The sequence below is a fragment of the Coloeus monedula genome (genome assembly GCF_965178545.1).
Source record: "Coloeus monedula genome assembly, chromosome: 6".
Lineage (NCBI taxonomy): Eukaryota > Metazoa > Chordata > Aves > Passeriformes > Corvidae > Coloeus > Coloeus monedula.
Genome location: NC_138786.1, coordinates 11607110 through 11634108, shown reverse-complemented (window position 1 = coordinate 11634108; position 26999 = coordinate 11607110). Strand labels below are relative to the sequence as shown.

Here is a 26999-nt window from a genome sequence, read left to right as displayed (position 1 = left end):
TTTTTAATGTACATCAGAGAAATGAAATGTCTTTCAAAAGAAAAAAAATTAAACACCAAGAAAAATATTAGTTTCAGGACGTTGTGATTTAAGAACAGTAATTATTATGTTTCTAAGGTAAGAAAACTTGCATTTTTATTCTTCTTTTAAAAATAAAAAAAGAGAGCCTTTGTTTCCAGGCTCATCCATGACATTTATTTGCTATTCATGAAAACATTTCCCTCAACTTTCTAAAAATCATCTTAGAAATTGTAATCTGCTACATAAGAGGAACATAATAGAAATAATACCAAATACTAATTCAACAAAACATTGGTTTTATTTGCCTTTTAAGTATTCTCCTCTGCTGACTTTATGTGTTGAACTGATGCACATGTTAAAAAAAATACACATACCTCACGTTTCTCACTAGAACTTTTCTCAAGTAAAAGTTTTGAGCATTTAGCCTCAAGATAAGCTGTTTTATATTGCTCTCTTCCTGCAGTGCTCTCTTGTCATTTATTTGATCTGGGACAGAGAGTCTAAGTGATTGAGACATAACTTAGCAGATCTATCAAACTCAAGGTTTAATAAGCTCAACAGTGGATCCCATTTCAACTTCTGAAATCTCACTCTTTTTGCAGGCCTTATTTTTCTGGCACTACAATTGATGGCTGAATAATTCAACCTGATTGACACCGTCTGTGGGTAATGGATTTTCTCTCACAAAGTCATATTAACAGTAGACATTATTTTCACTTGGACTTTAAATAAACCATGACTATAAGCCTGAAGTGCTTACACATACAAAACTGTGTTGGACTAGGTAATTCTACACTATTAGACCATCTGGCCCATGTACACACACTTATGCTCAAACCTGAATTTCAAGTTCTGCCTCTGTTACTTGGTACCATGATTTGTTTTCTTAGATGCAAATATTGATAAGATTTTTTTGGTTGTTGTTTTTTCTCACAGAATTTCTGTCCAGTTTCAAAAGATGGTCTAGATCTTGCAGAGTTCTTTTGAATAGTAGAAACCAGTGCTGTAGTTCACCATTTTTGTTTTCCCAGTTGTTGCATACTTACATTCTTAGTAAAGCACAGAGGTAAAACAAAGACATCAGATAAATTTTGCCCTGCCTCAGCACTAACTTAAAATACATGAAATTCAATATTCTGTCGTGATCTACACAGTCTAAAACCTTTAATTTGCATGTTTAAAGCATGCTAATGAAGAGTAGTAATATCACAGTATTTGAAAAAATATGATGCTTTAAGTTATCATTTAGTATTAGCATTTAATAGGTAATTAGATGACCTAGGCAAAACTCACTTTTCTAGAAGTGCTGGCAGAGCAGGAGTGGATGTCAGGTTGCTCCTTCCATTACTGGGTGATTCAGACTGCAAGTAAAACACAGCAATAAATGTTACATTCATTAATTAGTTAACATTAATGACTAAATAGTTAAATAACAATTAAAATTCATTAATTAATTTCAAATGAGTGTTCAATAAAAGGAAAAAGGCAGTGTGCTGTTAGGTTTCTTTCTCACACTCATGAGCAAAGTATCTTTAATATGGTGCTTCCACATTGCTCCCATTCACTACAGGGAACAATGGACTTGCACACTAAGAATTTTCTCTGACATTCCCTTCTGGTCTGTTTATTTTTCCCCAGAAAATTCTTTCTCCTTCACATATTGATCACTGAACAGTAAAATTATCCTATTGCTCCTCTCCTATTATGCTAAGAACATTAATTTTTTAGCTGAGTTTTCAATGGCAAATTTTAAACAAAAATAATTCATAATAAACCATGGCAAACAAAGACACCTGGTTCCTGAAGCAATTAACTCTGAGTACATAATAAATAAATTGCACAAACAGATGCTTTTCTTACAAGTAAAATTGATTTAGCTTCTCAGCAAAACCCTCATTTAAATAACCCTATATTTTTAACAGAAAACTGCATAACTTTAAGGTTATGTTCCATCTTAACTCATCTCCGAACAGTGAGTATGCCTTGCAGTTTTTCTCCAAAAAACATTTGTATGGATTTATTATGTTCAGGTTAGAGTCTCATTTAATTTATTAAAGTTTTACAAACAAAAATTCAACACAGAGGCTGATAGCTCCAGTGATCCCAGATCATCACAGAACCTCTGAATTTGTACCACTTACATTTCTGTACATTAATTACATTTATTTCTGTTCAGTGAACTTTTGGCAGTGAAGAGCAGCAGTCCAGCCATGTTCTGCAGCTTCTAGTTAAAATTTCTCTTCTTCAGTGGACAACTATTTTCACAACTTTTTTCTTGTATGTTACTTTAGATCAAAAGGCAAATTGCCTCACTAATGTGTAATGCCTCTGAATCAGCAGCCTGCCCTATTCAGCTGTTTCCAAAAGAATAATTTACTAAGATAGATTGTGAAGGCCCATGTCCCTTACACAATAGGAATGACCTCTGTCCATCCCCTTTACTAGAATGGAGTCAAAACAAGTTAAACCAATGAAAAAGCTTCCATTTTTTAGTAACTACGGCTTGGCCCTATGGAAAAGTGGTTTAGACAAAACCTGGTGTCTTTAAAATGGGGGGTTTACTTACCAGGGATGGCATTGAAGGTATAGGTGAAGCTGTTGGTGACTGACCAGGAATGTTCAAGGAGTTAAACTTGGGAACAACTGCAACACTGACTCTTCTCCTGGGCATATTCTGGGAGAAACAACAATTCTTTTATTCTATCATAAAACAAGACAGACTGAAGAAAAACTCTGTGGATTAATCTGTGGGGCAAACATGTAGGTCCTTGGGAAAAAGAGAGTTGGGAGCTAAAGTTAGATAAAAGGCTGTTAGGCTGCAGTTTTCCACAGAAATTCCTCTCATATTGTCTGGTATGGCAAGTGCTTAATGTGAAAGGAGGTGTGGCACAGGGATGCTGCTCTTTTCCCTCCATATTGAAAGGCCAGCAGTGTAAAGCACACAACAGAAATGTTCTGAGTTTATACTGTCAGCTCTTATCATAGGCCTTTATCTTTGGTTAATGGAGATGCATAATGATACTGGGGGAAGTGCTAGTGTCACAATGACTGGAAAATAATGAAGTCACACATGAAACTCTTGTCTTGCTGTGTACCCATTATGATATGCTGTAGCCACTATGATTTATTAATTACATGTAACCCTACTAATTATAATTTGCTGAACAAAAAACATCCATTCCTTCCACAAAAGAGCAGCCCCCTCTCCCCCACCCCTGAGTTGTTAGATAGAATTTTTATGGTCTTTGGGAAATATAAGCAGTGTTGCATGATGCTTTCTATGACAAACACATGCTAACTGTAACAATATATTCCAGCTCAAGTACAGATTATGTAAATTTTTGCTGTCGTTTGGTAAGTAGCCAAATGCTTCATCCCATAAAATCTATATAAAATCTATGCTTCCAACTGAATAAAAACATCAAAACACTGACAGCATGTCACAGCTTTGTTTTAGTATATATCCAAACACTTCTAAGATTCTGCTCTAGACAACTTTACAGGAAAGGAGTTAAACACAGGTTGAGTGAATACTTAGGAGTCACTCCATGATCCTGGTTCTAGATGAAACCAACCATACCTATTCATTAATGACAGTTTTACTTAATGTACTTCTGAAAAACTACATAGGGAAGTCTGCAGGCATGGTAGGCAGTCCATTCTAGTGTTTGGGGTTTTTTCCCCTCCTGTTTATTATTTGGACTTGTCCCTTAAACTTAAATTTAGTATTTTTTTGAGACCTCTGCTTCAACTTATGGGGTTCTTATTCTGAAACCCTGTCTTGCCCTCGGCATGCTCTGTGCTGTAATTCTTTATATCCAACACTCAGAGGTGGCAGGAATAAACTAAACCTGAAGAACTACAACCCAAACAAATAAAAATATGGAAAGAAACAGTAGATTGAGTATAATGCCCATGATCACCAAATTTCATCATGGTCATACTGGGACTCATGCCTCCCAAATCACTGGTTGCTTTAGCAAGTTTTGCGATAGACTTGATCTCCAACACTCAGAAGTTTTGCAGAAATAAAACACTGGAGTTTCACATCAGGCTCTATTATTGCACAAAGTTGTACTAAATCATGTATCCAAAATTGCAAAGCATATGCACTAAACTGCATGAACAATACTGAGAATTTACCAGGACAGTTTTGAGCACAGCCTTAAGAACTGAGTGTATGTAGACAAAGAAATTTCGCTACATAAAGCGTTCATTTTCTTTATATCATAGAAATACCTTTCCAACAGTGAGAGACATGGATCTAGATGAACGAGGGACCCCATCTTCTGCATAGAAACAAAGATAAAGAACAGTCTTAGACTATATCAGTATCTCTAAATAATATTAATAGGCCCCTGCTTGTATTTCAAACTCAGATGCACTGTATTTATACAAGGTCTGTAGTGACCATGTATTTATTTGTCATACAGTCCTGTTCTCAGTTACACCTTGTCCTGGGGTGACAGTTCTCTTCTCAATTACACCTTGTCCTGCACTCTGGTGCCAGAGGAATGGAGTAAAATTGGCAATGTCAATAGTGGTGTACCACTTCGCTGCTTTGGACTCCAGCTTGTGCTGGAGCTCCAACATGTCCGGCACGGCAGCGCTCAGGGGTGGAGTCACTTCATTCAGGGCACGATAGTCCACAGTCAATCTCCATTCTCCTTCAGATTTGCACACAGCCAAATGGGACTGTTGAAGGGTGAGTGGGTTTTGCACAAGAAATTTGAAATAATTCCAAAAAATCAAATCATTACTATTTTCACTGAATCAGGCAAAAAGCCCACTATTGGCCTCCATATACAAGTACTTGCAAAGGAAAATCCTCATATTTTAGTTTACAGCAAAGGCAAGAAAAGGTTGCAAAAAGAAAAAATGTTTTTAATAATGAATTTGCCATCATCTGGACCTAAAAGGTAGTTGCAATAAAATTGTGCAGGGTACATAGATGTGCAAGAGGCCACAAGAAAATATGACTGGATCTCTTCAGAATTTGGGAAGTGGTAGTGATTTCAAATTACTGTATTATAGCATTAAGTATGGCTCATATGAAACATTTTAACTTATTTCTGTAACTTTTTAAGATCTGCTTCTGTAGATCAGAGCTTCATGAACAGGTTTCACGATACTTTACTTTTAATCATTAATAGCACCAACATCTCTCTGAATTAGAGGCAAGACAAACCCTTAAATTTTTATTTTTCCTTACCAGATGCACCATAGCTTCTGCTAGAATTCTGATTGGCAAGTTTCTTGAACTCCATTAATTCAGCATGATCCTTTTCATATGTCCTTTTCAGATTTTCCACGTACTGCATCATTACTTCTGTTGCCTTTGACATACGCTTCTCCTAAGGAAGAAAAGAAGGAAATATCCAGGTAACCTCTACACATCTCCAACACATCATTTGCTTCTATGTGTATGGTCCTTGACAGGGCTAAATCTGGAATAGTTGTTCTTCAAGAAGTATTGGTCCTCCATGACTGAAAATTCCTTAAGTAGTTAGAAAAAAATGCACATTCATACATATTTCACAGAATATCATAATTTATTTAGTCATATACCCATACACCCTGCCTGTGTGCCTGTCTGATTAGTTATGTGGTGAGCCACATTTGTTTTCAAACCCTCAAAGGTCTTAGTCACTGGCATCAGTCTGGTTACTTTAGAAGGCAGAGGGAACATTCTTGAATCTGGGAGGGTATTGCTGTGTTCTGATTTATACTCACTTTGTTCTCATAGTCTTTGTAATTGACTGATCTATTGCCAAAGTCAGGTGACTGAATTAGATGAGATTTTTGACCCAGAAAAGTTTTCTTGTTTGTGCTGCACTGATTTGAAATTAGTTTCTTGTGCTGCAGCTGTAGTTCTGAATAAAATATGTGCTCCCATTGTACAAATGGATAGCTTAATGGGCAGTCTTCTTCTGTTGGAATTCTATTTCCAGGCTGCACCAGTGTGTTACCTGACACTACAACAGATGTCTTTAATCTGTCAAAATGGCAAATAAAACTCAGAGGGTGAACGTAACCTCTAGCCCTGGCTGGAAAAGAGTGAACACATGGATCCAGGATACAGTTAAACACCAGGATGCCCTCACCTGGCGAACGGCTCCAACCATCTCGGCACGGCTGGAAAGCCTGGCAGCCAAACGTCGCAGCACTGCGATGTCCTCCAGGAGCTTCTGGTAGGCTTCCCTGTGCTCATAGTGGTGCCACAGGTGAGCTGAAGACTGAAGCAAAAATACAGCAGCTTTATCAGCATGTCTTTAGTTCAAATGGAGTGGCCAGAGCCCCAAAATGGGGTAGAAATGTCCAGGCAGAACTCCACAGGGAGAAATTAGCCCCCGAGGGATGCCAGCACTGCCACCACAGACAGACCAGAGTGCTCTGCCCTGTCCTTCACTGCAAACTGCAGCACACAGTTTGAGGAGTTAGAGAGGGCTTAGCACAGCTGCAAGATTTTCCCTTCTGAAATTTATAGTGAAACATGTCTTGCCTCCCATGAACTCTACAAATGCTAAGTTCATTTCAACTAGCACTTAAAAATGATTGCTCAGGGACAAAGGACATTTTAATTCTCTGGGTACAAGGTATCAAGGCCATGTGTGTTCTTTCAGTTCCATGATACTTCACTTATTTGGAAAATAAGACATTATAGTCTCAAGAATTGCAAAGCTACTTTGATAATAAATTGCAACCAAAATTTGACTGCAAGGAGCAAAAAGGCATAAGGGAATATGTTTAAGAAAAGTCATGCACAGAATTTCAGATTTTCCTTTATTTCTTGGCAATTGTAACCTGCTTATTTTCTCAAGCAAATCAGAAGTTCATGTAGACCAGCTTTCTCTTGAAGTTAGGTCTTTGAATAACACATCAATTATAACAAGACTGATTTAAAAAATCAGAAAGACTGGTAAAACTGTCATTGAGCCATAAAACATGAGCCTCTCCTCCAGAAATGAAGATAAGCTCTCAATGAGATTGGAACAAGTCTAGGTCTAATATGATAGAGATTTTACAGAAGCCACCACTGCTTTTAATTGCTTGTTAGTTTATTCCATTGTCCAGAACAAAAGCTTTCATAGGAAAGGCGTTTCCACTTTGTTATAAATTTTGTGAAAACGCTTGCAAAAGCCAGACTGTGGCGTGTGAACTGCTTAAAGGAAGAAAATCCTAATCACATCCATCCCATCCTGGCAACATGATCCCTGGTGCCTAATTACAGATTCTTAACAGAAATACATGGCAAATTTAGCAGACTTTTTTCAGTCTGAAAACCCTGAGATTTAATAGGCTGTTTCAGCTTGCTTTTTACACAGGGAACAGAGGGAAGATCAGCAAAATATTCAGAACTTTTTGTTTTGTTTTCCAGAAACAACTAATTTGAAAATGGAGATTTGGAATTCCAGGTGAAAAGATGTGAAGATCACAATCTTTCTTCAATTGTGTATTTTCTTATCTGATGATGCGCTTGATAAAGTAAATGGGAGAATCATATATTCTCCCCACTATTTCTCAAAAGAATGGCAGCACCTTCTTGAAATAATGAACACTGGCTCTGAAGCTATTTCATTTATCAGCCTGGTGTCTAACCATCCCTCCCTTTATGCATGAAAACATGCACAGCACGTAAGTTGACACATTTTAGCAATATTTTAGTCATTTCAGTTAAAAAATCCACAGAAAGCTGGCAGGAAAGACTGAAAACTACTGCTGTAAAGGAACAGCAGGGACAACTGGAAGGAAAGCATACTCAGGCCCAAAACCTGTTCCTGAGATTGTATGTATTCCTTAAGTATTCCTTGCTGTTTCCTTTCACGCATCGTGCCTTCTAGTATCTGCAGTCAAGAGGCCTTTCAAGTCACAGATCTCAGGAGTCAGGTTTCACAACATGTTGGTATCTGGACACCTCAAATTTACTGCCAAAGAAGGCTTGCCCAGGAGAGGATGGATCAGTGCTCAAACTGCGGTTTTGAATGCTCTTAGCATTCACAGGCTTGTTTCAAGGACTGAACAGCAAATTCCAGGGAAGCATCCTCTAGGCATTTCCAGCAATGCTGGCCCACTCTGGCAGAATATGCCCTCTCTCTTTTAGAGTAGTAGGCAGCTCATGGCAAGGAGTTTGAGCAGCAGAAAATGAAACTTTGGGGCTGAATTTACAACAGTCAAACATATTTGCAATGTGTGTGCACTTTCATGTACACTATAGCTCAGGAAAAGAATTCCCGTTGTTTCCTTACCGTAATGGCAGCTTTAAAGTTTTCCAGTTCCTTCTCAGCATTCTCTTCAGTAAGATTTCTCTCCCTCTCTGCCTGGTGAATTCTAGATTCCAATGTGTAACTATCATTTCTAAAGGCCAAGGAGAGTTGTACAAATACATTCTGTTTGGATTAAAAAAAGGCATTTTCCAGTAAGTCTCACCGTAATATAATTTTCAATAACAACTTATGAATAAGATATGTGTTTAACAAATTTTGCTGCTGAAATAAGTATTGAAACAGAAAATTGGAAATATTTTTTAAAATTAATTTTCTTTGAAAAATCACTTCTATTTACTTCCACTAAAATACAAATAAATGCATTGCTGCCTCTTTTCCTGCATGTTTTTCTGGGAGCCCTGTAGGGCAGAGACATAATGAAGGAAGCAGCCTACCAGAAGCATCAGAATCACAATGGATCTGTTTTCTAGCTGGACTTCCTCCAAGGGTCCCCAAGGTTTTTAAACACATAGTCTGTGCAGAGGAAGCCCAGGGATGAGCTCACCATGAGCATTGTTTTACATAAGGGATAAATGCCTACCCCTGAAGCCAACAAAAGATTAAGTGCTAACATTTTTATTCTCTTGCACCCTGCTTTTAAAGATCGTTTCTTTCTCTACCAGACTCATTATTTCTTAGGATTAATACTTTGCAAAGCACAAGGCACCAACAGCTCCAGTAGACTGCAGCATTGTAAATAAAGATATTTTTCTTGACTGGTATGTGATTACAAAAAATAGAAGAAACAAAGCCTGCAAGCTAAAGAGCAACCTGCAAACAAAATTATTGGCTTGAACTGAGAAAGTAAAAATTATGTAAACTAACAGCAGGATATTATTATCAAACTGCCCCAAAGCTCATATTGTCCAATAAAAATGCAATTTAAATTATTTAGTTTCTGGTCTCATTTAATCTCAATTTTTTTACTACTTTAAGTATATTAAAATTATTTCCAAAGTGAATGAGTATTTTATTATGAAAAACACAAATAAATGTTTTGCTTATTCCTATCCTGTCATTTTACAATTTCTATTGCTCATATTTCACAAAATTGTTATTTTGATGGAGTGCAATATAGGTTTTTTTTAATGATAAATATATTTGGGGGAAAAAAAATCACCCCATTATTAATCACCCCATTAGAATGAGGATTATAATAACCACCCTTAGACTTAAAATAACCACTTAAAATTGGAGAATATGTCTGAAACAATGAGCTTAAGAACATACCTCAACTTCTTTTTCAGTGAGCGGCGGGGAGCTAGAAATAAAAGCAAGAAATTCACATGTTTATGAGTTTTGTCTCTTAAAACAAAGCTATTCTAATATTTAATTGAAAACAACAACAAAATATATGTTTGAGTTTTATGAGTTTTCCACCACTTTTCAGTATTGATTACAATCAAGCAATGGTCTCTCAGAAGTTCTCCACCTCATGCATCCATTTATATAAAATAATGTATATAAAAATTCCTTCACAATAAATGTTAAATATTTATTTAGTCTGTTATTTAGTCTGTTAGAGAACCCTTATTGGCTGCTTCAGATAACTGAAGCTCTGGTGGTTTTGGTATAAAACCAGGTGGGTGAATGAAGAAATGATTTTTGGCTGAATAAGCTTGGAATTGTTTTAATGTCTTGGAAAGTCCAAATCAATGAATTCACAAGTGAGTCCTTCAACTACATTTGCAGAATAAACTCCATTTCCCTGAAAAGTTGTCACCTGCAGAAAAATTGCAGACTTCTTACACACTCAAATTCTACCATTGGAAAGCATCATCTGGCCTGATTATTTTCATGGGGGAGAGAAATATTAATATTTTCAGTATGAGTTCATATCTGCAGCAGCAATCCTGGAACCCAGGAGTGGAAAAATCTGTATAAAAATCTACTTGTAGGACCAGTTTTCAGAAAATCTGTGTTGCACATTCTAAGATGCAACAATTTGTGTCCCTATGAATGGAACTCCATAAGGAAGTTGACTGGAAACCATTGGTGTGCTCTCTCCTCAATGATGTGTTTCCCCTTCTAATGAGCTTTTACCTTCCTGGAAGCGATTTGTGCACTCGCAGTTTTCGCAGCAGTATATCAGGAATGCTGGGCATGACATCAGAGCTGCTCTTTGTCTCTTCCTCTTCAGTGGGGGAAGGGAGAGGTGAAGGGCCTAAAGACATTTTCAGATTAAAACAATTATGTTACTTGAAGAGTCATGCATTCCTTTCTGGAAAATTTTAGCTGAGATTTTGTAATAGAATACTGTCATTTTCTAAGGCTATTTAAGTGCCACCTGCCAAGATGAAGTCTAGTATAATGTACTATACTACAGATGTTGTGCACCATTTATTGTTGTAAATTACATCCTGTACCTGTTTGCACTCTATGTTCATTGAAACAGGACATAAAGATTGTACTTACATTCTCTGATTCTGTCACTTTCATAAGGACCAAGAAATGGCTAACTTTTTTTTTAAACTCATTTTACTCAGCTTCTGTATTTTCATTTTATTTAATTTTACAAATATTAGTTCCTTTATCTCCTTCTATCCTGCCAGAATTTAATGAAGGACTCTCCTGTAGAAAAGGCAGATTCCCCAAGTCTGAATCTCTCACTTGGGAAGGAATCTTTGTATAGTTCTCCTGTTTTTAAGTTTAACAGGAGGACTCTTAGACTTGCCATGTAATTAGTGTGTAAATCTGGAGAGCATTAACATGAAAGACAGAAAAGGAGATTCTTTCCAACTACATTTTAGTTCCGTGCATTTGCTTTATATTAAAAAATTCCAGTATTTACTTAAGAACAGTCATGTGTGTCCCCATAAAATGCAGCCTGACACCACAGTGTTTCCAGATTTAATGCACTCCACTTACCTAAACTTGTGTAGATGCAGAGTTTGTTTACTCAGACGGTGACAGTAACTTGCCATTGATTAAAACCATGATGGAGATAGTACATTGAATTCATAACAGTAATAATGAAGCATCTGGCTATTTCCTATTTTTTAAGCAAAATTACGACTCCAGTTGAAAATGTGGTTTTTATGACAATGTAAGGAAGTAGGTCTCCCTAACAAATTAACTAAGAATTTGACCCCTTGCTTGTTTTCCCCACTGAGGACAAAGAGTTGACCCTTAATGTTCTGGCTACCATTTAGATAACTTACTGGACTATAAGAAGCTTGTGATACTCATGAGATCCATGTCAAGAAGCTGGATAAAATAATGCTTAGCTTTTAATAATGTTTTCCTCAAGATTTCCAAACCTGCAAAAATTATGTAACAGGCTGGTAAAATGGCAACTCCTTTACACTTTCAAACAGAACCTGCTAAATAATTTCTGGGAAATTACATATTAGCAGAATGACAGAAATAATATTATCATATCTAAGAATCCAAAGATGTAATCATTAAATATAGAGGACAAGAAGCCTCTTTTAATCTTGATTCATTCAGACTGAAGATGAGTCTCTTTCCAGACATAACATGAAATGTAATATCTCAACAATCTCTCAGTGTAACAGGAACTTTAAGGCCCAATGAGCTAGTTCCAGTGCAAATACATGAATTAGTAAAATGAAGAGTATTAAGAAAAATTGAAATTGTCTTTGGATTAAATCTTGGACAGTCAGTTTCAGCTCCTTTCATAGCAACCATCTCCATTTCAGTTAATGTCACACCGAACAAGTTCTGACTTAACTACTTACAAACAAATATATATTTTGGTTTAAGTATTTTAGGTTGATATATTTGGCTTAAGTATTTTAGCTAAGCACTACTGCTATTTAATTCTTCCACATGTTGAATTGTCCTCAGGTTTATATCTTTATCCTAATTTTTATTCTGAATTTTTTAGAGGCAGCTACAGGCATCAAATCTTTTTTGCCTGTGTTAGATTGCAAAAAACATTTGGTGGCAGATTTATTTTTCCTCATTTATGTGGAGTTTTAAGCCTTTTCCTTAAAAAAGCATTTTCCTTTATTTTTCCTTAAAAATCACACAAATTGAGGTTAAAAAATCCCACTTATTGTGAGGCATATTTTTCCAATCCTTCAAACACATTTATGACTCTTCTCTGGCCTTACTTTTTCTCATTCACATTGACATGGAAATGTGGACCAGAAGTGAAAATGCCATTTCCATACTTGCCACACATATACTAAAATAAAAAAGCAGGAATAAAGCATCCCGTCTCTTATTTATACTCCCAGGGATCAAGTTCACCCTTATGACCATAATATCTTGCAGAAGTTACATCCATTCAATCCATCACTGCTGAAATGTTTTTACAGAAGGTTACTGAAACTTCAGTCCTACAAGTATTAGGTACAAACCAGACTCCGTTCCACATGTGCATCTTTTCGCTTGGTTATAATAATTCCTACAGTATCTTCTTGGTTCTAATCATCAAGAAATTGAGGTACTTCCCAGTATTGGTCTCTCTTGTTCATCATTTATTCCTGTTCTCCATGGCTGCTTCAACTATTATTGCAATTGAAGTGAAAGACTTTTTTCACTTTTTCTCCTCGCGCCCACATAATAGTCAGTTATAAAAATCAGTATATAACAAGCACTTCTTCCAGCTTTTATGATACTGCACCTTTTTCCTGTTCCGCTGCTTCACTAAGTTCAGGAAGTTTAAGTCCAACTAGATTTTGATTTCTCATCAAAATATGCTCCTGTGAAGAAAGCCAGTAACATTTCTAAGTAACTGAACTACAAATCTCAAATATCCCTGTCACATGAACACTAAATATAACATTTACTTTAGTTAATAAGCACAATAGAGATGTTTGAATTACATTACAGTCAGATGCTAAGTAACATGGATACTCTTAAATTCACACATATTCTAGAATATTACATATTTCAAATTTCATAAAGGCATTATTTAGAAAAATTCCTGGTCATGCAAGCAGAGATTTTCAAAATGTGCTCCTTATTCAAGTAGATATATAGAGTTTTGGTAAGTGAGAGCTTTAGTAACTGACAATGAAAAAAGCAATTTTGGATGTAGCCACAGTAATAACTAAGTAATCCAGATAACAGAAAAAATTCAGAAAATCCTATATATGAGACTTTGCCACTTTGACTTTATTAAGACCAGAGCTTGGGATGCTACAACTGCAAGTTAATGCTTCACTGTTGCTGTGTTCTACCTCTATTCCTTATAGGTACGGAAAAATGGACTCTCTAGGATTAAACTTTGTTGTTTTATTTCTCCTTTTATCATCTCCTCATTTTCTTTCATATTCTCACATATGTTTAAACAAACACCTGCTTTTGTTTATGAGTAGATAATTTCTACTGGAGACAGAGCTCAAATCTTACCTAACTGGAATTATAGACCATGTTGCAATAATTTTTTGATTCTCTTATTTGTGCTTAACAGCTTCTATGTCACTCAAAATTATAGAATTAAAGAATTATAGAATGTCTTGGGTTGAAAGGGACCTTAAAGATCATCTGGTTTCAAATCTCCTGTCATGGGCAGAGACACTTTTCACTATCCCAGGCTCAGAGTCCCATCCAGCCTGGGCTTGAACACAGCCAGGAATGGGGCATCCACGGTTTCCCTGGGCAACCTGTGCCAGGGCCTCACCACCCTCACAGTAAAGAATTTCTTCTGTAATTATATGGCTCAAGGGTCTCTGTAATCAAAACTTCCAGTACATACACACTAAGAATATATGTGTTATATAAACAGGAAAAGATGAATAACTAAGCTGCCATTCCCAAACAATACAATGGGAATGAATTAACCAAAGTGCAGAATTTGAGGTCCTTGCTTGTCAGCCCTGTATTCACTACTGGGGGTCAAGGAAAATGTCCTTGTTAGGCTGTTCAGGAAGTTTCAAAAGTCATTATTCGTAATAGAGACATGTTCACTGCTTTCTTTTGGTGGTTTATAATTTCACTAAAATTCTGCTTTTTTTCTTATGGCTTAATGCTTAACTTTTACTAACCATTTAGAAAATTATTTAACAACAGATTAGTTATTAAATATTGCAGTCCAAATCTGTTCTTTTAGAAGCTGACACATTTGCAGCATGTTAGAATTAGGAACTGTGAGTCTGGGCATGCTCTACCTGCCCTTGCTCTCAGAGATGCCCAGTTTTACAGCTCTGGACACACTGAGATATTTTCTGAGAAGGTTCAATAATCAACCGATCATTACAAACCCGTTTCCTGTCCTCTGAGCTCTTGCAAATGGAAACATGCAAGAGCACATGCCCATGCATATGCACACATCGAAGTACCACAGTGCACTTGATGCATATTTGAAGAGAACTAAGAAATAGAATAATTCCTTGGAATTTACTTACAGGTTACAATTTAGTAAAATTGCAAAGGACAAACATGATACAATTCTGTATTGATTATGCCGAAACTGTTTCCCATTTTATCACTGTATGTTTCTTGCAGTGATAAAAATAATGCTGAACATGTTGGAAATTTAGTAGGGTATGAGAGTGACTTTTTAAAACAGGATAGAACTGGTGACCAGGACTTACCTCTCTGAGTTTTGTCAGCTTCTGCATTCGAACTGGCTGAACTTGGATTTGAAGGTCTTTGAATGCTTTTAACTGATTGCTGGATTTATTACCAACAAAGCTTTTATCTTCCTCAGATGGTAATTTTAAAGGGGCTTTCTCTTTCTGTCCAGGCTCCAAGCTATCCCAGGATACAGCCCGTAATAGAGGAGGACGCAGTCCATACAGTTTAAATTCTGGTTTACATGGAACTTTATGGTCCCTCATTTCTGGAACAGGAATTTTTAGCTTTGAGTCCATATTTCCTATTCCTGGTCCTGGTAGATGGGTTCTTAAAGGAAGATCATTTTCTTTTCCTTTCTTGAGGAATGATTTTCCAAGTTCATTTTCACAAACATTCATGCAAGTATTAAGAGACATTCTGCCACCATCGCCAGCTGAAGGGGAGCATTTAGGTAAAGTATCCATATGTTTACATGGATCAAAGTTTTCCTTTTGGTCTGAGTGCTTCTCTTTGGAGTTTTCAAAGGCAGCAGAACGAGGAACCAATCTTCCCTGAGAAATCTTTCTTTGATCATTCTGCCTTCGATCAATTAATCCTTTTGCAGCATTCTGAAAGTACAGGGAAACACATGAAACACAGAAACAAGTCCAGATTCCTCTTTTCCCTGGCCCAAGGACAGATTTTAATTGTAAAAAGCCATTTCCTTTTCAGTGACATTTGCTTTTGAATATGTGCTGCTGACAAGAGAAATAATTTTTAAAAGGCACTTGAAGAATACTGAATTGGGAATCTCCTCTCTGAATGTTTGAGTTAACCTGTCCCAGTCCAGAGTCCATTATAGCAATCCACCTAAAGCCAAGTTCCTTAGCATCCTAATGTAATGGAAGGACAAAAAAACACTGGTGTAAACTAAAATGGCTACAGTAGATACTTTTACTTTACTTATGAAGTTATTCAGTATATTGATTTTAATTGAGCTAGAGCAGGGTGCATGATAGGATGGAAAGACAGCTGCAAGCCCACTGTCCTCCACTACTTTTGAAGGTGCTTCATAATTTCTTAGAGCAGTGTAATTTTCTTTTCACTCAGTGAACAGACTTCCAGCATTTTTAGTCCCATCCATAAGTCATACGTGTGCTAAGACAAACCAGCACACTTTGTTCAGCTCTTAATGTGAAACACTTACCTCTGCAGTTTGCCTGTCATCCTCTTTCACAATTCTGTTATTCTAGCAAGAAAATGAAGAAAAAATTGCCTTACAAGGTTATCTTTCACATCTATGCTGCAAATGGTAGATATAGATATTAATGGCTGAACTCTGAATCTCTTAAGTTTTACATTGCTTGTAGTATTTATTTATGAAATAACTTTAGGGATTAGTTTTTTCATAGATTAGGGTTATATTGGATATTTTTCTATTTTCTACACTTAATAGATCTTTATGATCTTTCAGTTCTTGTTACCTCATGGATTTTTGTCGTCAGAGTAAACATTTATTAGTCCCTCGCTGTACAGAGAAAATACCAGTAATCCAATTTTGGTATATAAAATGGTATTCCAATTTTTATCAGGGACTAAAAGGGCAGCATATTATAATATAGTACTTTAATAACCAGGTTATTGCACAGACTGTTCAGTTCTTACCTGCCCTGGAGATACTGACTCAATACTAGTGGTTGTGCATGCCTCAGACCCTGAAAGACACACTCAGAATTAGGGCATATCCTGACATTTTGCTCAAAGTTTTTACTACTATAGCATTAACAAACACATATGTGCACAGCTCCCCATAATACATGAAGGACAAAAATTCAAATGTCAAAAATACTATTAAAAAGGAAAAAAACCCATCAAATGTATAGTAAGTGACACATCATTAAAGCCTCTCAAAACTTCGTTATCAATAAAATTAAAAAACTAGAACAAGTGACCCCGCAGCACCACAAGAATAAAAATATAATAAAAATATCTATATGCAAAAATATATTTTGTATGAATTCATGGGCTATATCATATTCAGGACTATATGCTTAAATCTACTCTTCTTGAGAAATAGTAAAGAAATACATTTTTGGTGAGCTCTTATAAGTTAAAGTTGGAGCCTGCAAATGACTGGATTTGATGATCTTAGAAGTCTTTTCCTCCCTTAATGATTCTATGATCATTTTACCTGATGGAAGAGTGAGAGAGTTGCTCCGAGATGCTACAGGTGAAACTTTAGGACTAAGAGTAGGGGAAACTGCTTCATTAGAACAAAGACAAAAACAAAACAAAAAGGTAATTTTACTTTCTAGGCTTGTATCTTCTGTATTTTTAGAATTCAGATGAGATTAAAACATCAATACCATAGTTATCAGTCATATGTTTGTCCAGAACCTGACAAGCCATTTTAATTGCCAGGTTGTACTTCGCAATTAGGAATTCAGAGTATGTTTCATGTCTTACAGTTGTCAAAAATGGATATTTTTCAAAAATTTCTATTGATACAGGGAATCCTTGTTCTCCTCAGTTTTCTGATACTGCAAGCACTGAGGAGATGCAACACAAGAGAAGATTCAGGAGGAATTTAGGAGTAAAAGGAGGTGATGTATAGTTATGGGGGTTTTTTTCCTTCCAGACAGCATCAGCTCAATTTTAAGATAGAACTTTGTTTGAACTGGCATTTCAAAGCAAAATGAAAGTCATATTTCATGGTAAAATGGCATTTTGTTCCAGTTTTCATATGAAGGGAATTATAATTTCAATTGACATTCCAGAACAAAACATTTTATTCTGCTGGTTTTAAAGGAGGATCCAGTCCATTTAGCTTAGTTTATGGCCATGTTCAGAATAAGAGGTAGTGTAATTGTGTCTGCAGGGAATGCTTTTTCAGCAGGATGAATCTTGCCACTAAAATTTCATTTAAACAACAAATTGTGACTATTTTTCACTTTTCAGTAGGAATAATTAATGCTTTCTTGTTACACTGTTTGCAGTGGGACATTCAGGCACTTAAAAACTTTATACCATTTTATCCTGACTCATCTAAATACAGGGATGGGTCATTTCTGTTTCATGTGAAACTGTGAGGAGGACAAGAGGGATTCTGACCTTCAAATTAACAAAGTGTTTGTAAACAGCAGCAAGGTATAGATTACAGGTGATGTTTGCCTTTACAGATGTTCGAAGGAGAATATAAAATCTGGTTTTCAGGATCTGCCCTTACCTGTGGGTGACTCTGGGAGGCTGCTTCTTGACTTTCTGCCTCTGCGTGTTAGGAACCTCTCGCTCACTTTCTTTGCTTCTTCTAACAATTCAAGGTTCTTCTTTTTGTCTTCCTCTGATATTTTGACATCTGGTAGTGGATCATTTACCAGATCAATCACATGACCGCTGTTGTCTGTGTAGAAAATATCAGAATTGGAGCTGCACCTCCTATATTCAGGTATATTGTGGCACGTCAGAGTAACAAGTACAAAACAGACCTGTAAATTTATACCTATAAATTTAGCTTTGAGCTTGCATGTAACAAAAATTAATGTCTGCTCATTTCTAATGTTGTTACAATCTGAAGTTTAGAGCAAGTCCTGAAAACCACAGATAACCCACTTAGATTAATCACTATGATCAAAAATGCTCTGAATATGTGAAACTGGCTTTTCCAGCTGTGTCTCCAATACAGTTTTTCTCATTTCTAAATAAAAGTGCCATTAGATCCATCTCAACTAACAGTCATGGCATTTCTGTTGTAGACTGAGTTTTTCCATGGAATTTGCATGTTCAGTTTTTCAAGGTTAAGAACCTACAAATTCACCCTCCAAACATTTATGCACAATAGTTTTAACAATTAATTTAACAATTTATTAATCTCTGGCTTTCAAATTGGTTGAAAACACTATACTTTGAGCACCAATTTTTGCAATTCTCCAGCCTACGGTAAAGAAAGAGGGCAGTCAGTTGTCAGAAAGGCCTTTTCTGTGTGAGTCAGTATAAATGGCTTTTATGAGCATCCAAAAAACAGCTTGGATGAGGAGGAGGAAAGTCATCAGGTAATAAGAGAAAAATACTTTGAAATTTGACAAGAGCCATTACAGAACCATCAGTTTTCAGAAAAGCTAAGGGCATAAGTAAGCAGCAAAAACTCAAGGGTTTTTAGTTTGTGGGCGTGGAGTGTTTCACTATTCGTTTTTGATTGATTTTGGGCGGGGGGGGGGGGAGGAGTGCTTTGGCTTTAATTTCCTTCCATTTAGTTCAATTTCAAGGATGTCAAAAACCATACTCCCTGATCAAATGTTCTAAAGCAATCTATTTTCAGTGAAATATCTGTTTTGGTTTAAACTCACATTTGTGTGTTGGAAGTTTGAGAGACAGACCTTCCATGATACTTTCCCTCTGCCAGCAAAAGAGAAGATTTGTAAAGCATGGTAAGTTCTACTTTCCTTAAGCAGCTAAGCTCAAGTGTAGCTAAACCAGTATTACTGAACAGTATTTCGTATTCTACAAGAAATTGAAGCATGTGTATGTCGAGCCTTCTGAAAATGCGAAGCTAATGCACCAATCAACATCTTTCTGAAAGTAGCAATGTGTGTATTTCTCTGAATTGGTCTGTATGCAGTCCACTTACAAACTCATGAGCACAATTCCACACCCCAGCAGTACTCCCTGTGCATGCACTACACAGTATGCACAGGGGAAAACTGCAGTCAATATAGTCAGACTCTCTAGTTAGGTCTTTACTGAATATCTGAGAAAACATCCTAGTTGAAATGAATAATCACTCCTTACCAACAGAAGTCAGTGAACTTGTTGAATTCCTGGTGGCACGGTTAGAATGTCTCCTATGAGGACTCCGAGGCCTAGAGAGAAAAATGGATGAACAAAAATTATGGAATGTGGCATCAAAAAAAAGGCCCTAACTGCCTATAAAAAATTAATATTAAAAAGAAAGCACTTTGATTAAAAAATGAGGACAAAAAGCATTTATTGCTGTTCCTCTCATCTCCAAACAACTGGAAAATGGAGGAGATTGAAGAAAGAAGGAAAATTGCAGAAATTGAACTCACAAAGGAGTTCTAAAATTTGCTATTAGCCTCATCTACTCTGAACCTAGTTTCTCAGAAAAAACTCTGCTTTTCTTTAGGTTATTACCATGACTTCAAAATCATGTAAGAATGGTATATAGAAAAAATTTTTTTTAAATTTTAAAAATTAGTCTTTGTAAATTGTTACAGCTTCTTAAAATAAGCTTTATGGCTGAAATAATTCCTTAGGCTCTCACATTGACACTGCCATGGGATCTTTCTAAATAGCAAACTGGGTAAAAGTCTCAAACAACTGCAGAAATTTAAATGCTGATCCTGCAAATAATATTTCTTTTAAAGGGCTGCATTTAAATTCTGACTCTAAACTAATCTTGAAGTTTGGAGGAGTACACTTTAAAAAATGCCAGCAAATGATAGATTTATGATATATATTTTCTGATATGGTTTTTTCCCATATTTAAGTTTAGTGGCAGCTCAATAAAATTAAAAAGCCTGGGAAGTATGCTTTATCAGAATAAATATAATAACCTTAATTCAACTCAAAACTGAATTGAAGTTTTCAACTTCAAACAGGATTGCTCTTTTTATTCAACAACTTACTTTCACATATGCTTAACCTCAAGGTGGTATTCTTGTCCCATCTATGTGAGCAGGCCCAAAACTGCTTCAAAACTCATTGTATTACAGTATTCAAAGTAGACATTTCAGTTGTCCAACTCAATGAGTTGGGTTGTCAGGCTCAGTATTCTATGCAACTCTACTCTTTTAGTCTCAATTATATTCCTGTTCCCCCACCCTGCACCTCGAACACCATCCTCAAAATGCAAAGGCAGTACGACCAAATCACAGAGATAGAGCAATAATGTTTTCACACAACATATATTTCAGAGCAATGTTTTAGAAACACAGCCTGTCAAATTTATGGATGGATTGCTAATGTATTACACAGTACCTGTTAACCAGATTTTTATCAATTTCTACATCTGGCGTAACAGCATTCTCTGGAAGAACAATGGAAGGTGTGCTGCATGTTGTCCCTTCAACAGCTGTGTCCTGAATGGTTTGTGACAAATACAAAAACGTAATTAAACAGAAATTCAAGCCACTGAACATTGACTCTCTGTGTGGAAAACAATGTGTATTGCTCAACTTACCTAAAAGAGAATGTGATTGAAATAAGAGAGAATTAGCTCTAATTTGACAAAACAAATGTGAATTAGAAGTCTATACTTATATTAATCAAAAGAGATTATGGAAACCTGGAATATCTGTTTTCTTTCAAAAGTTTTAATGCAAGCTAAATTCAGTAAGCATGGAGCTAATGAAAATGCTTTAAAAAGGCAGACACTGGTTTTTCACACAGAAAACCATTCCTCTAGTGAAGTACATGTACAAGAGTTCAGTGCATTTATGAGCTGAATGCAAGAGTGAAAAGCAGCTCTGTATAACAGGGCTAAATTAAGCACACAAACCCTCCAAATGATACTAACGTATAATGAAAGCTTGAATAAACACAGTACTAAGTGTACACATGACACCCAAAACCCCAGAAAATAAATTTGAGCTATCTTGTTAAGAGTTCCACATGGTTTTCCCTCAAATTACTTACAAATATATTTTTAGAAAATATAATTTCAATATTTAATAGAATAAAATAAAATTTTTAAGTGATAAAAGAAACTGGCAAGCTGGTACTGAATATTAATGTGTGCTTGCCTACTTAAAAAATATGAAACCTTGCCTCAAGAACTTAATCCCACACCTTCTGCATAACAACACCATTCAGCTGAAGAAAAGGAATAAGTTTCCTGTGTGATATCACAAATGGAGATGCATCAAGTTGGCATAAAGTACTGTGGATCTCTCATATGTGGTAAGAAAATGATTACTTCTACCCCAAGTACAGTATTCAGATTAAAATGAAAAACCAGCTGGAGGGAAAGCTTCCCAGCAGTGGCAGTGGATTGCTGTCGATCGACTTGTAAAATTTAAAGAATAATTTGTAAATTCTCAAATCCTAATTGCTTCTACTAGGCACTGGTATACACAAGTGTTTTGTTTTCGTTTATTATTTGTAGTCTACAATTTTCTTGAAACTACATCCCAAAATTTCACAGGAAATTTGTAAGGCAGGTAAGAAAAAGCTGTTGCAATAGCACTAACTGAGGCATTTATAGAATGAAGCATGTAATAAGTCACAGTTTAGCAAGTCAATTTTAGACCTTGGAAGTGTTCAAGGCCAGGTTGGGTGGAGCTCTGAGCAACCTGGTCTAGTGGAAGGTGTCCCTGTCCATAGCATGGCAGCTGGAACTGGATGATCTTTAAGGTCCCTTCCATCCTAAACCATTCTATCCCATTCCATAAGGAAGCTGACACTTACTTGACAGCTAATTTCTATCATTTACCATAGAACTCCTTGCAACATCTCTCACAGTGCTGCATTTTTTTCTTGTTGAAATAATGTGTTTTCTGATCAATTCAAAGAATTCTGGAAGTACTTGGAAAATGGTATAATATTAAAATACATAGCATAACCCTTCTACCTCTCAAAGGCAATGAAATATGCCTTGATTTGGACCCCTGATTTAGGTTTCTTGATTCTACTGTAAATAGCGTATTTTTTTTTACTAAAATAAAAATTTTTCATGCAGCTCCACACTTCTATGCTCATAATTCTCATATGACGTTCCTTGGCAAGTTCACCTTGTCAGTCACAGGAGAGCAGGTTGGGGAACATGCCAAGAAAGCACTGTGAAGATCTAAATTTAAGGAAAATATGCTTGTAATACTGGAAATGTTGGAATGCCAAAGCATATGTGACTCAAGTGCACAAGTAACAATAACTTGAAAGCAATTTTTAGTAATATCCTTGAAAATGTTAAAAAGTAACAATATATTTTGTCAATGATAAAACTTCAGGTGACTGACCTGCTTGTAGGGCAAAGCAGCTGAATACACATCCACAGTGTTTATACTAATCTCATGACTGCCAAAAAACAAAAACTTTTGAATGATGTAACAGCAGCCTTGAAGTCATTCGAGCCCATTTTAGGACTAAAACCAGCTCATTAAAAAGAAAAAAAAAAAAGAAGGAAAAAAAAAGAGATGCTGGAGCCAAGGCTAGTTCAGGTCAGGTTGAAAACATTAATCCTGGTCAGCAGCTACAGGAGGTCAGCATCTACACAAGTGAAACCTCATGGCCCCTGTTGTCCAAACCTACACTGTCCAGGAGAGGGGCAGGAAGAGCCAGAGCAGGAAGCTCTTTGCAGGGCCAGCTGGCTCCAGTCAAAAGGAATTGTTACAGACTGAGAATGCTCAGGCTGCTCTACACAGGTCTTGGAAGAGAAGCTTTAACAGGAAGCTTAAGCTGCCTCACAGTTGTACAACTGCACAGAGATGACACAGAAGATTTCCATCACCCTCCCATTTGTGTGCCTTTAACTGTGCTCCCTTGGTAGCTTCCAGACCCATCTGCTCCTCAGCTATTCCCAACAGCTGCCTCATCTCCTACTACCAGTGGTTCCCTGCTACCCAAGTCTTTGCTTCCTTTTTGTCCCAAGCCCTCCCCCCACAAAAACGTGGGGTAAAACTGACTCCACCTCTATGGCTCAGGTGGGAACTGCTCCACAAGGGTGACCAGGAGCCATCTAGACTTGTAGGGAGCCGTGTGCAGTGCTGAGAGGGTGGTACAGGTGGTTTGGTCCATAACAGAATAGCCAAGAGGATCAGTGATTCTCAGAGTGGAGATAGAACCTGCAGACATTCTGGCTGTTAAGTTCTACCAGGCCCTCACCAAGCATACAGAGAATGTGCTTTTGAAAGTTTTATAATCCAGCCAAATTTGGATGGATTTTTACATTAATGGGATGGGGCGAGGTGGGGGGGAGGAATACAAAAATACTCTGCTGAAAGACCTACCATGCCAGACAGTCAGATGACTGTCTAACACCTGGATTCTTTAAAGCACTGGAGAAAAAAATTAAAAAAAGAAAAAAACCTCCTCTGCCACCCTGGCCATATTTTTAGACATTAATTAAAAGTCTGGACTGAATTTCAGAAAAACCAGGCTGCTGTAAGAAATACTGAAATGAAAACCCACATTTGTTTTCTCAAAATGAATTTGAGACATAGAACCCAGGTCTCCCTATCATGTAAAAGGTACTCGAAGCATGCAGAAAGATACATGTGATGTAAGGTTCACTTTCTTTTTGTCAGAACTGTTTTGCAATCTGTGTGCATTTGGGCATGCAGGGAAAAGGTAGGGAAGAATCTCCTGAAACAGAATGAGGAAATTGTTAGACACCAGACAGCACTTTAGGTGAGATGAGATTCCAGACTTGGAAAATTTTGTTGAATGGCAGAAAACAAATCCACCGGTTGTCAGTTCCCTCTGATGCCCTCTCGTTGCTTGCAAGTCCTTATCTCACGATAATAAGCATTTTACTTAGAGTGACTTACAGTCATGCTGTAGAACCTGATCTGCAGCAAGAGCCCAGAGTGACAACAGCTATGAACAAGATCAACTTTTCACAACATTGGCTAGTGGCAAACCTTAACTTAAGTAGGCCTGTGAGCAGCGTGTTGGTTAAAATCCCTCCACTGCTACTTTGTGCCTAAAAATAATCATCTAAAATGAAGCATTTTGCACAGTGAACTGATTCATGAACTATCACATTACCATAGTTCACTTAAGATCTACCTCTAAAAGGCCTGGAAAATGTATTAAAAATGTAATGCTTTTATATTAGGAGGTTGGAAATTTTCTCCCATTTGACAAGCACATTCAGGATTAGAATCACTGATGTCTGCCAGATTTTCATGTTTTTCCTCTTTGGGTATGTTTCACACAGCAACTCTTTTGTACTAAAATACTTTTCACATAGGTGAGTTAAAAAACTCCAATAAAACATTCTTGAGCTAATATATATTATCAGAGGGTAGTCTTGATGAACTTTTATCCAACTGGGGTGTTTATCTCAAGGCAGGAAATTAACACTCAGCACCCTGTGCAGTTTAGATGGAAGACATGACAAATCAGTGCAGAGCTCATTGCTGACAATATTTTCCAACAATGTTGAAGTAGCGGATGTTTTCACCTAAAGTGTGGAACGTAGTGTCCTCAAACCCAATGACAGTTTCACATCTTTAACTGAGGATGTGCCAGACTATAAATCCTCTCTTTCTTTACATCAGTTTGCATACAAATGAATGATTTGGATAATCTGTGATTTCTTAATCACAGTGGGGTTCTTTACTTCAGCTAAGCTAACAATTAAAAAAAATTCCAAACCCAGTTTATTAAAACATAAAGTTACTTTTTATCTGCAATACAGATTATTGAAATGGGGGAAGGCCCATCTCTTATTGATTTTTTATATTTATCTGGAAAGAAAACATGTAAAAACATTTAGAGGCCACAGCAATTTGAGGCAAACTGATGAATATGCCTGGGGAGCACCCACCTGCCCTCTGTATAGTTTCAGTGTATGTTCAGCTACTGCTGTGGCAAATAAAGCACTGGGAAAGACTACAGACAAAAAAAGCCCACTTCCCTCTTTCTCACACACACGAATTGCATAACATCTTCTATATCTGTAAAACTAACACTAGTTGTTGAAGTACAAGCCCAAGTTCTGTTCTCAAAGTTTAAAGTTTTCTTTAATAACATCAGAAAGGACATTTCTGGACAGCTTTGATATATGTCTGTCTGTTCTGAGCCATTTATAAGCCTCCAGATCAAAATGATAAACAACTGCTTGAGCAATTTAAGCTTTCATCCCTTAGGCTATAAAATATTTGAGGAACTCTAAGAATATCAACTGGAGGATCATTCATGGCTTCATCAATTAAGCAATACACATTAATACAGAGCAACAATTGGATATAGTTTCATAAACCCCTAAACATACACAAGCAGGTTTCAGCCTCAGGTTTCCAGCAAGTGTCAGAAACACCTCTGTAAGTAGGAGAGCTTACTTTGGCTGGAGAAGTGTTGTGCTGGGCCTCTTTTGCTTGTCCCTTGTCTTCAGGTAAGGTTGGCATGGTGGGCAGCGTGAAGCACGTGGAGCTGCAATGTGGACTAAGAGGACCATGCACTGCTGGGAGTATCTGTTTCAAGTTAGCCTGAAGGCATAAGCGCTGGGAGGCCTCGTGATCTGCAGGCTGGGTTAGATGCCAAAAATACAAATCAAATCCGTTTAAAACTCTATGCTCAAAAACTGAGATCACTTTACAATAACAAGCAGTATTAAGGTTTAAAATTAAAAATGCTATCTTCTGTTTTATTAACTAAAGCTTTCAAGGTCAAGTATAACTTAGCAAATGGATTCAAAATAGACAACCTCCGTTCTTGTTGCTATTTCCATCTCTTTCCTCCATTTTACAGATTTTCATTTTGTCACTATGATGTGACCAAACTACCTTCTCTAAATATCCTCTAAGAAGTAAACAGCATCCTGGATATCACAGAACAACAGAATGGGTAAGGCTGGAAGGGCCCACAGGTGGTCATCTGGTCCAACCTGCCTGCTCAAGCAGGGTCATCCTAGAGCACATGGAACAGGATTGCATCCAGAAAGTTCTTGAATACTTGAGTGAGGGAGACTGCATACCCTCTCCAGACAATCTGTTCCAGTGCACGGTCACTTGCACTGTGAAGAAGTTTTTCCTCATGTTCAGGTGGAACTTGCTGTGCATCAGTTTTTGCCTTTTGTCCTACTGCTCAGCACCACCAAGCAGAGTCTGTATCCATCCTCTGGCACATCCCTTCAGATATTACAGACTTTGCTGAGGTCCCTTCTCAGTCATCTCTTCCATAATATGCCTTTTAGTAACTAATAGTCTTAATGCTACAGAGCATGATCTCAGATCTCAGAGGACCAAAACTGGAACCCCAGAGGGTGGCACTCTTTCTTTGAGCAAGAGCCAGACTAAGGTGAATTGTGCAAAGACTTGGTGCACCTCTGCACAAGACAACAGGGTGCAAGACACTTCTGAAGCAAAACAGCAGAGATGCCCAAAGAGGGGGAAAAAAAATCACTACCTATTAGCTGAAAAATTCTCATTATTAGTATCAAGGGGAGGCACTGCATTCACAAGGATAACATCAGCATGAAAGCCTGTACCAAAGTCTGAGGATCAGCAGCGCAAAGCACAAATCAGTCCTTAGAGTGGCAGTGGATGGGTTGCAATACTTACTGTT

General features: G+C 37.0%; 1 protein-coding gene across 1 annotated transcript in view; it reads right to left on the bottom strand.

Annotated features, from left to right (window-relative positions):
* The window catches only part of IRAG1 (inositol 1,4,5-triphosphate receptor associated 1), a gene marked incomplete at its 5' end in the record, with an annotated part of 28559 nt that extends 2719 nt beyond the window's left edge, over window positions 1-25840 (bottom strand). The window contains 17 exons of the mRNA XM_082283206.1: window positions 1315-1382; window positions 2588-2695; window positions 4261-4310; window positions 5234-5375; window positions 6126-6257; window positions 8268-8408; window positions 9516-9546; window positions 10329-10449; window positions 12880-12958; window positions 14795-15385; window positions 15964-16005; window positions 16422-16471; window positions 16948-17019; window positions 17983-18156; window positions 19542-19612; window positions 20751-20851; window positions 25775-25840. Of these exons, the coding sequence (XP_082139332.1) occupies window positions 1315-1382; window positions 2588-2695; window positions 4261-4310; window positions 5234-5375; window positions 6126-6257; window positions 8268-8408; window positions 9516-9546; window positions 10329-10449; window positions 12880-12958; window positions 14795-15385; window positions 15964-16005; window positions 16422-16471; window positions 16948-17019; window positions 17983-18156; window positions 19542-19612; window positions 20751-20851; window positions 25775-25840 (2039 nt within the window). The remainder of the gene's footprint in view (window positions 1-1314; window positions 1383-2587; window positions 2696-4260; window positions 4311-5233; window positions 5376-6125; window positions 6258-8267; window positions 8409-9515; window positions 9547-10328; window positions 10450-12879; window positions 12959-14794; window positions 15386-15963; window positions 16006-16421; window positions 16472-16947; window positions 17020-17982; window positions 18157-19541; window positions 19613-20750; window positions 20852-25774) is intronic.
* Window positions 25841-26999: the final 1159 nt, after the last annotated feature.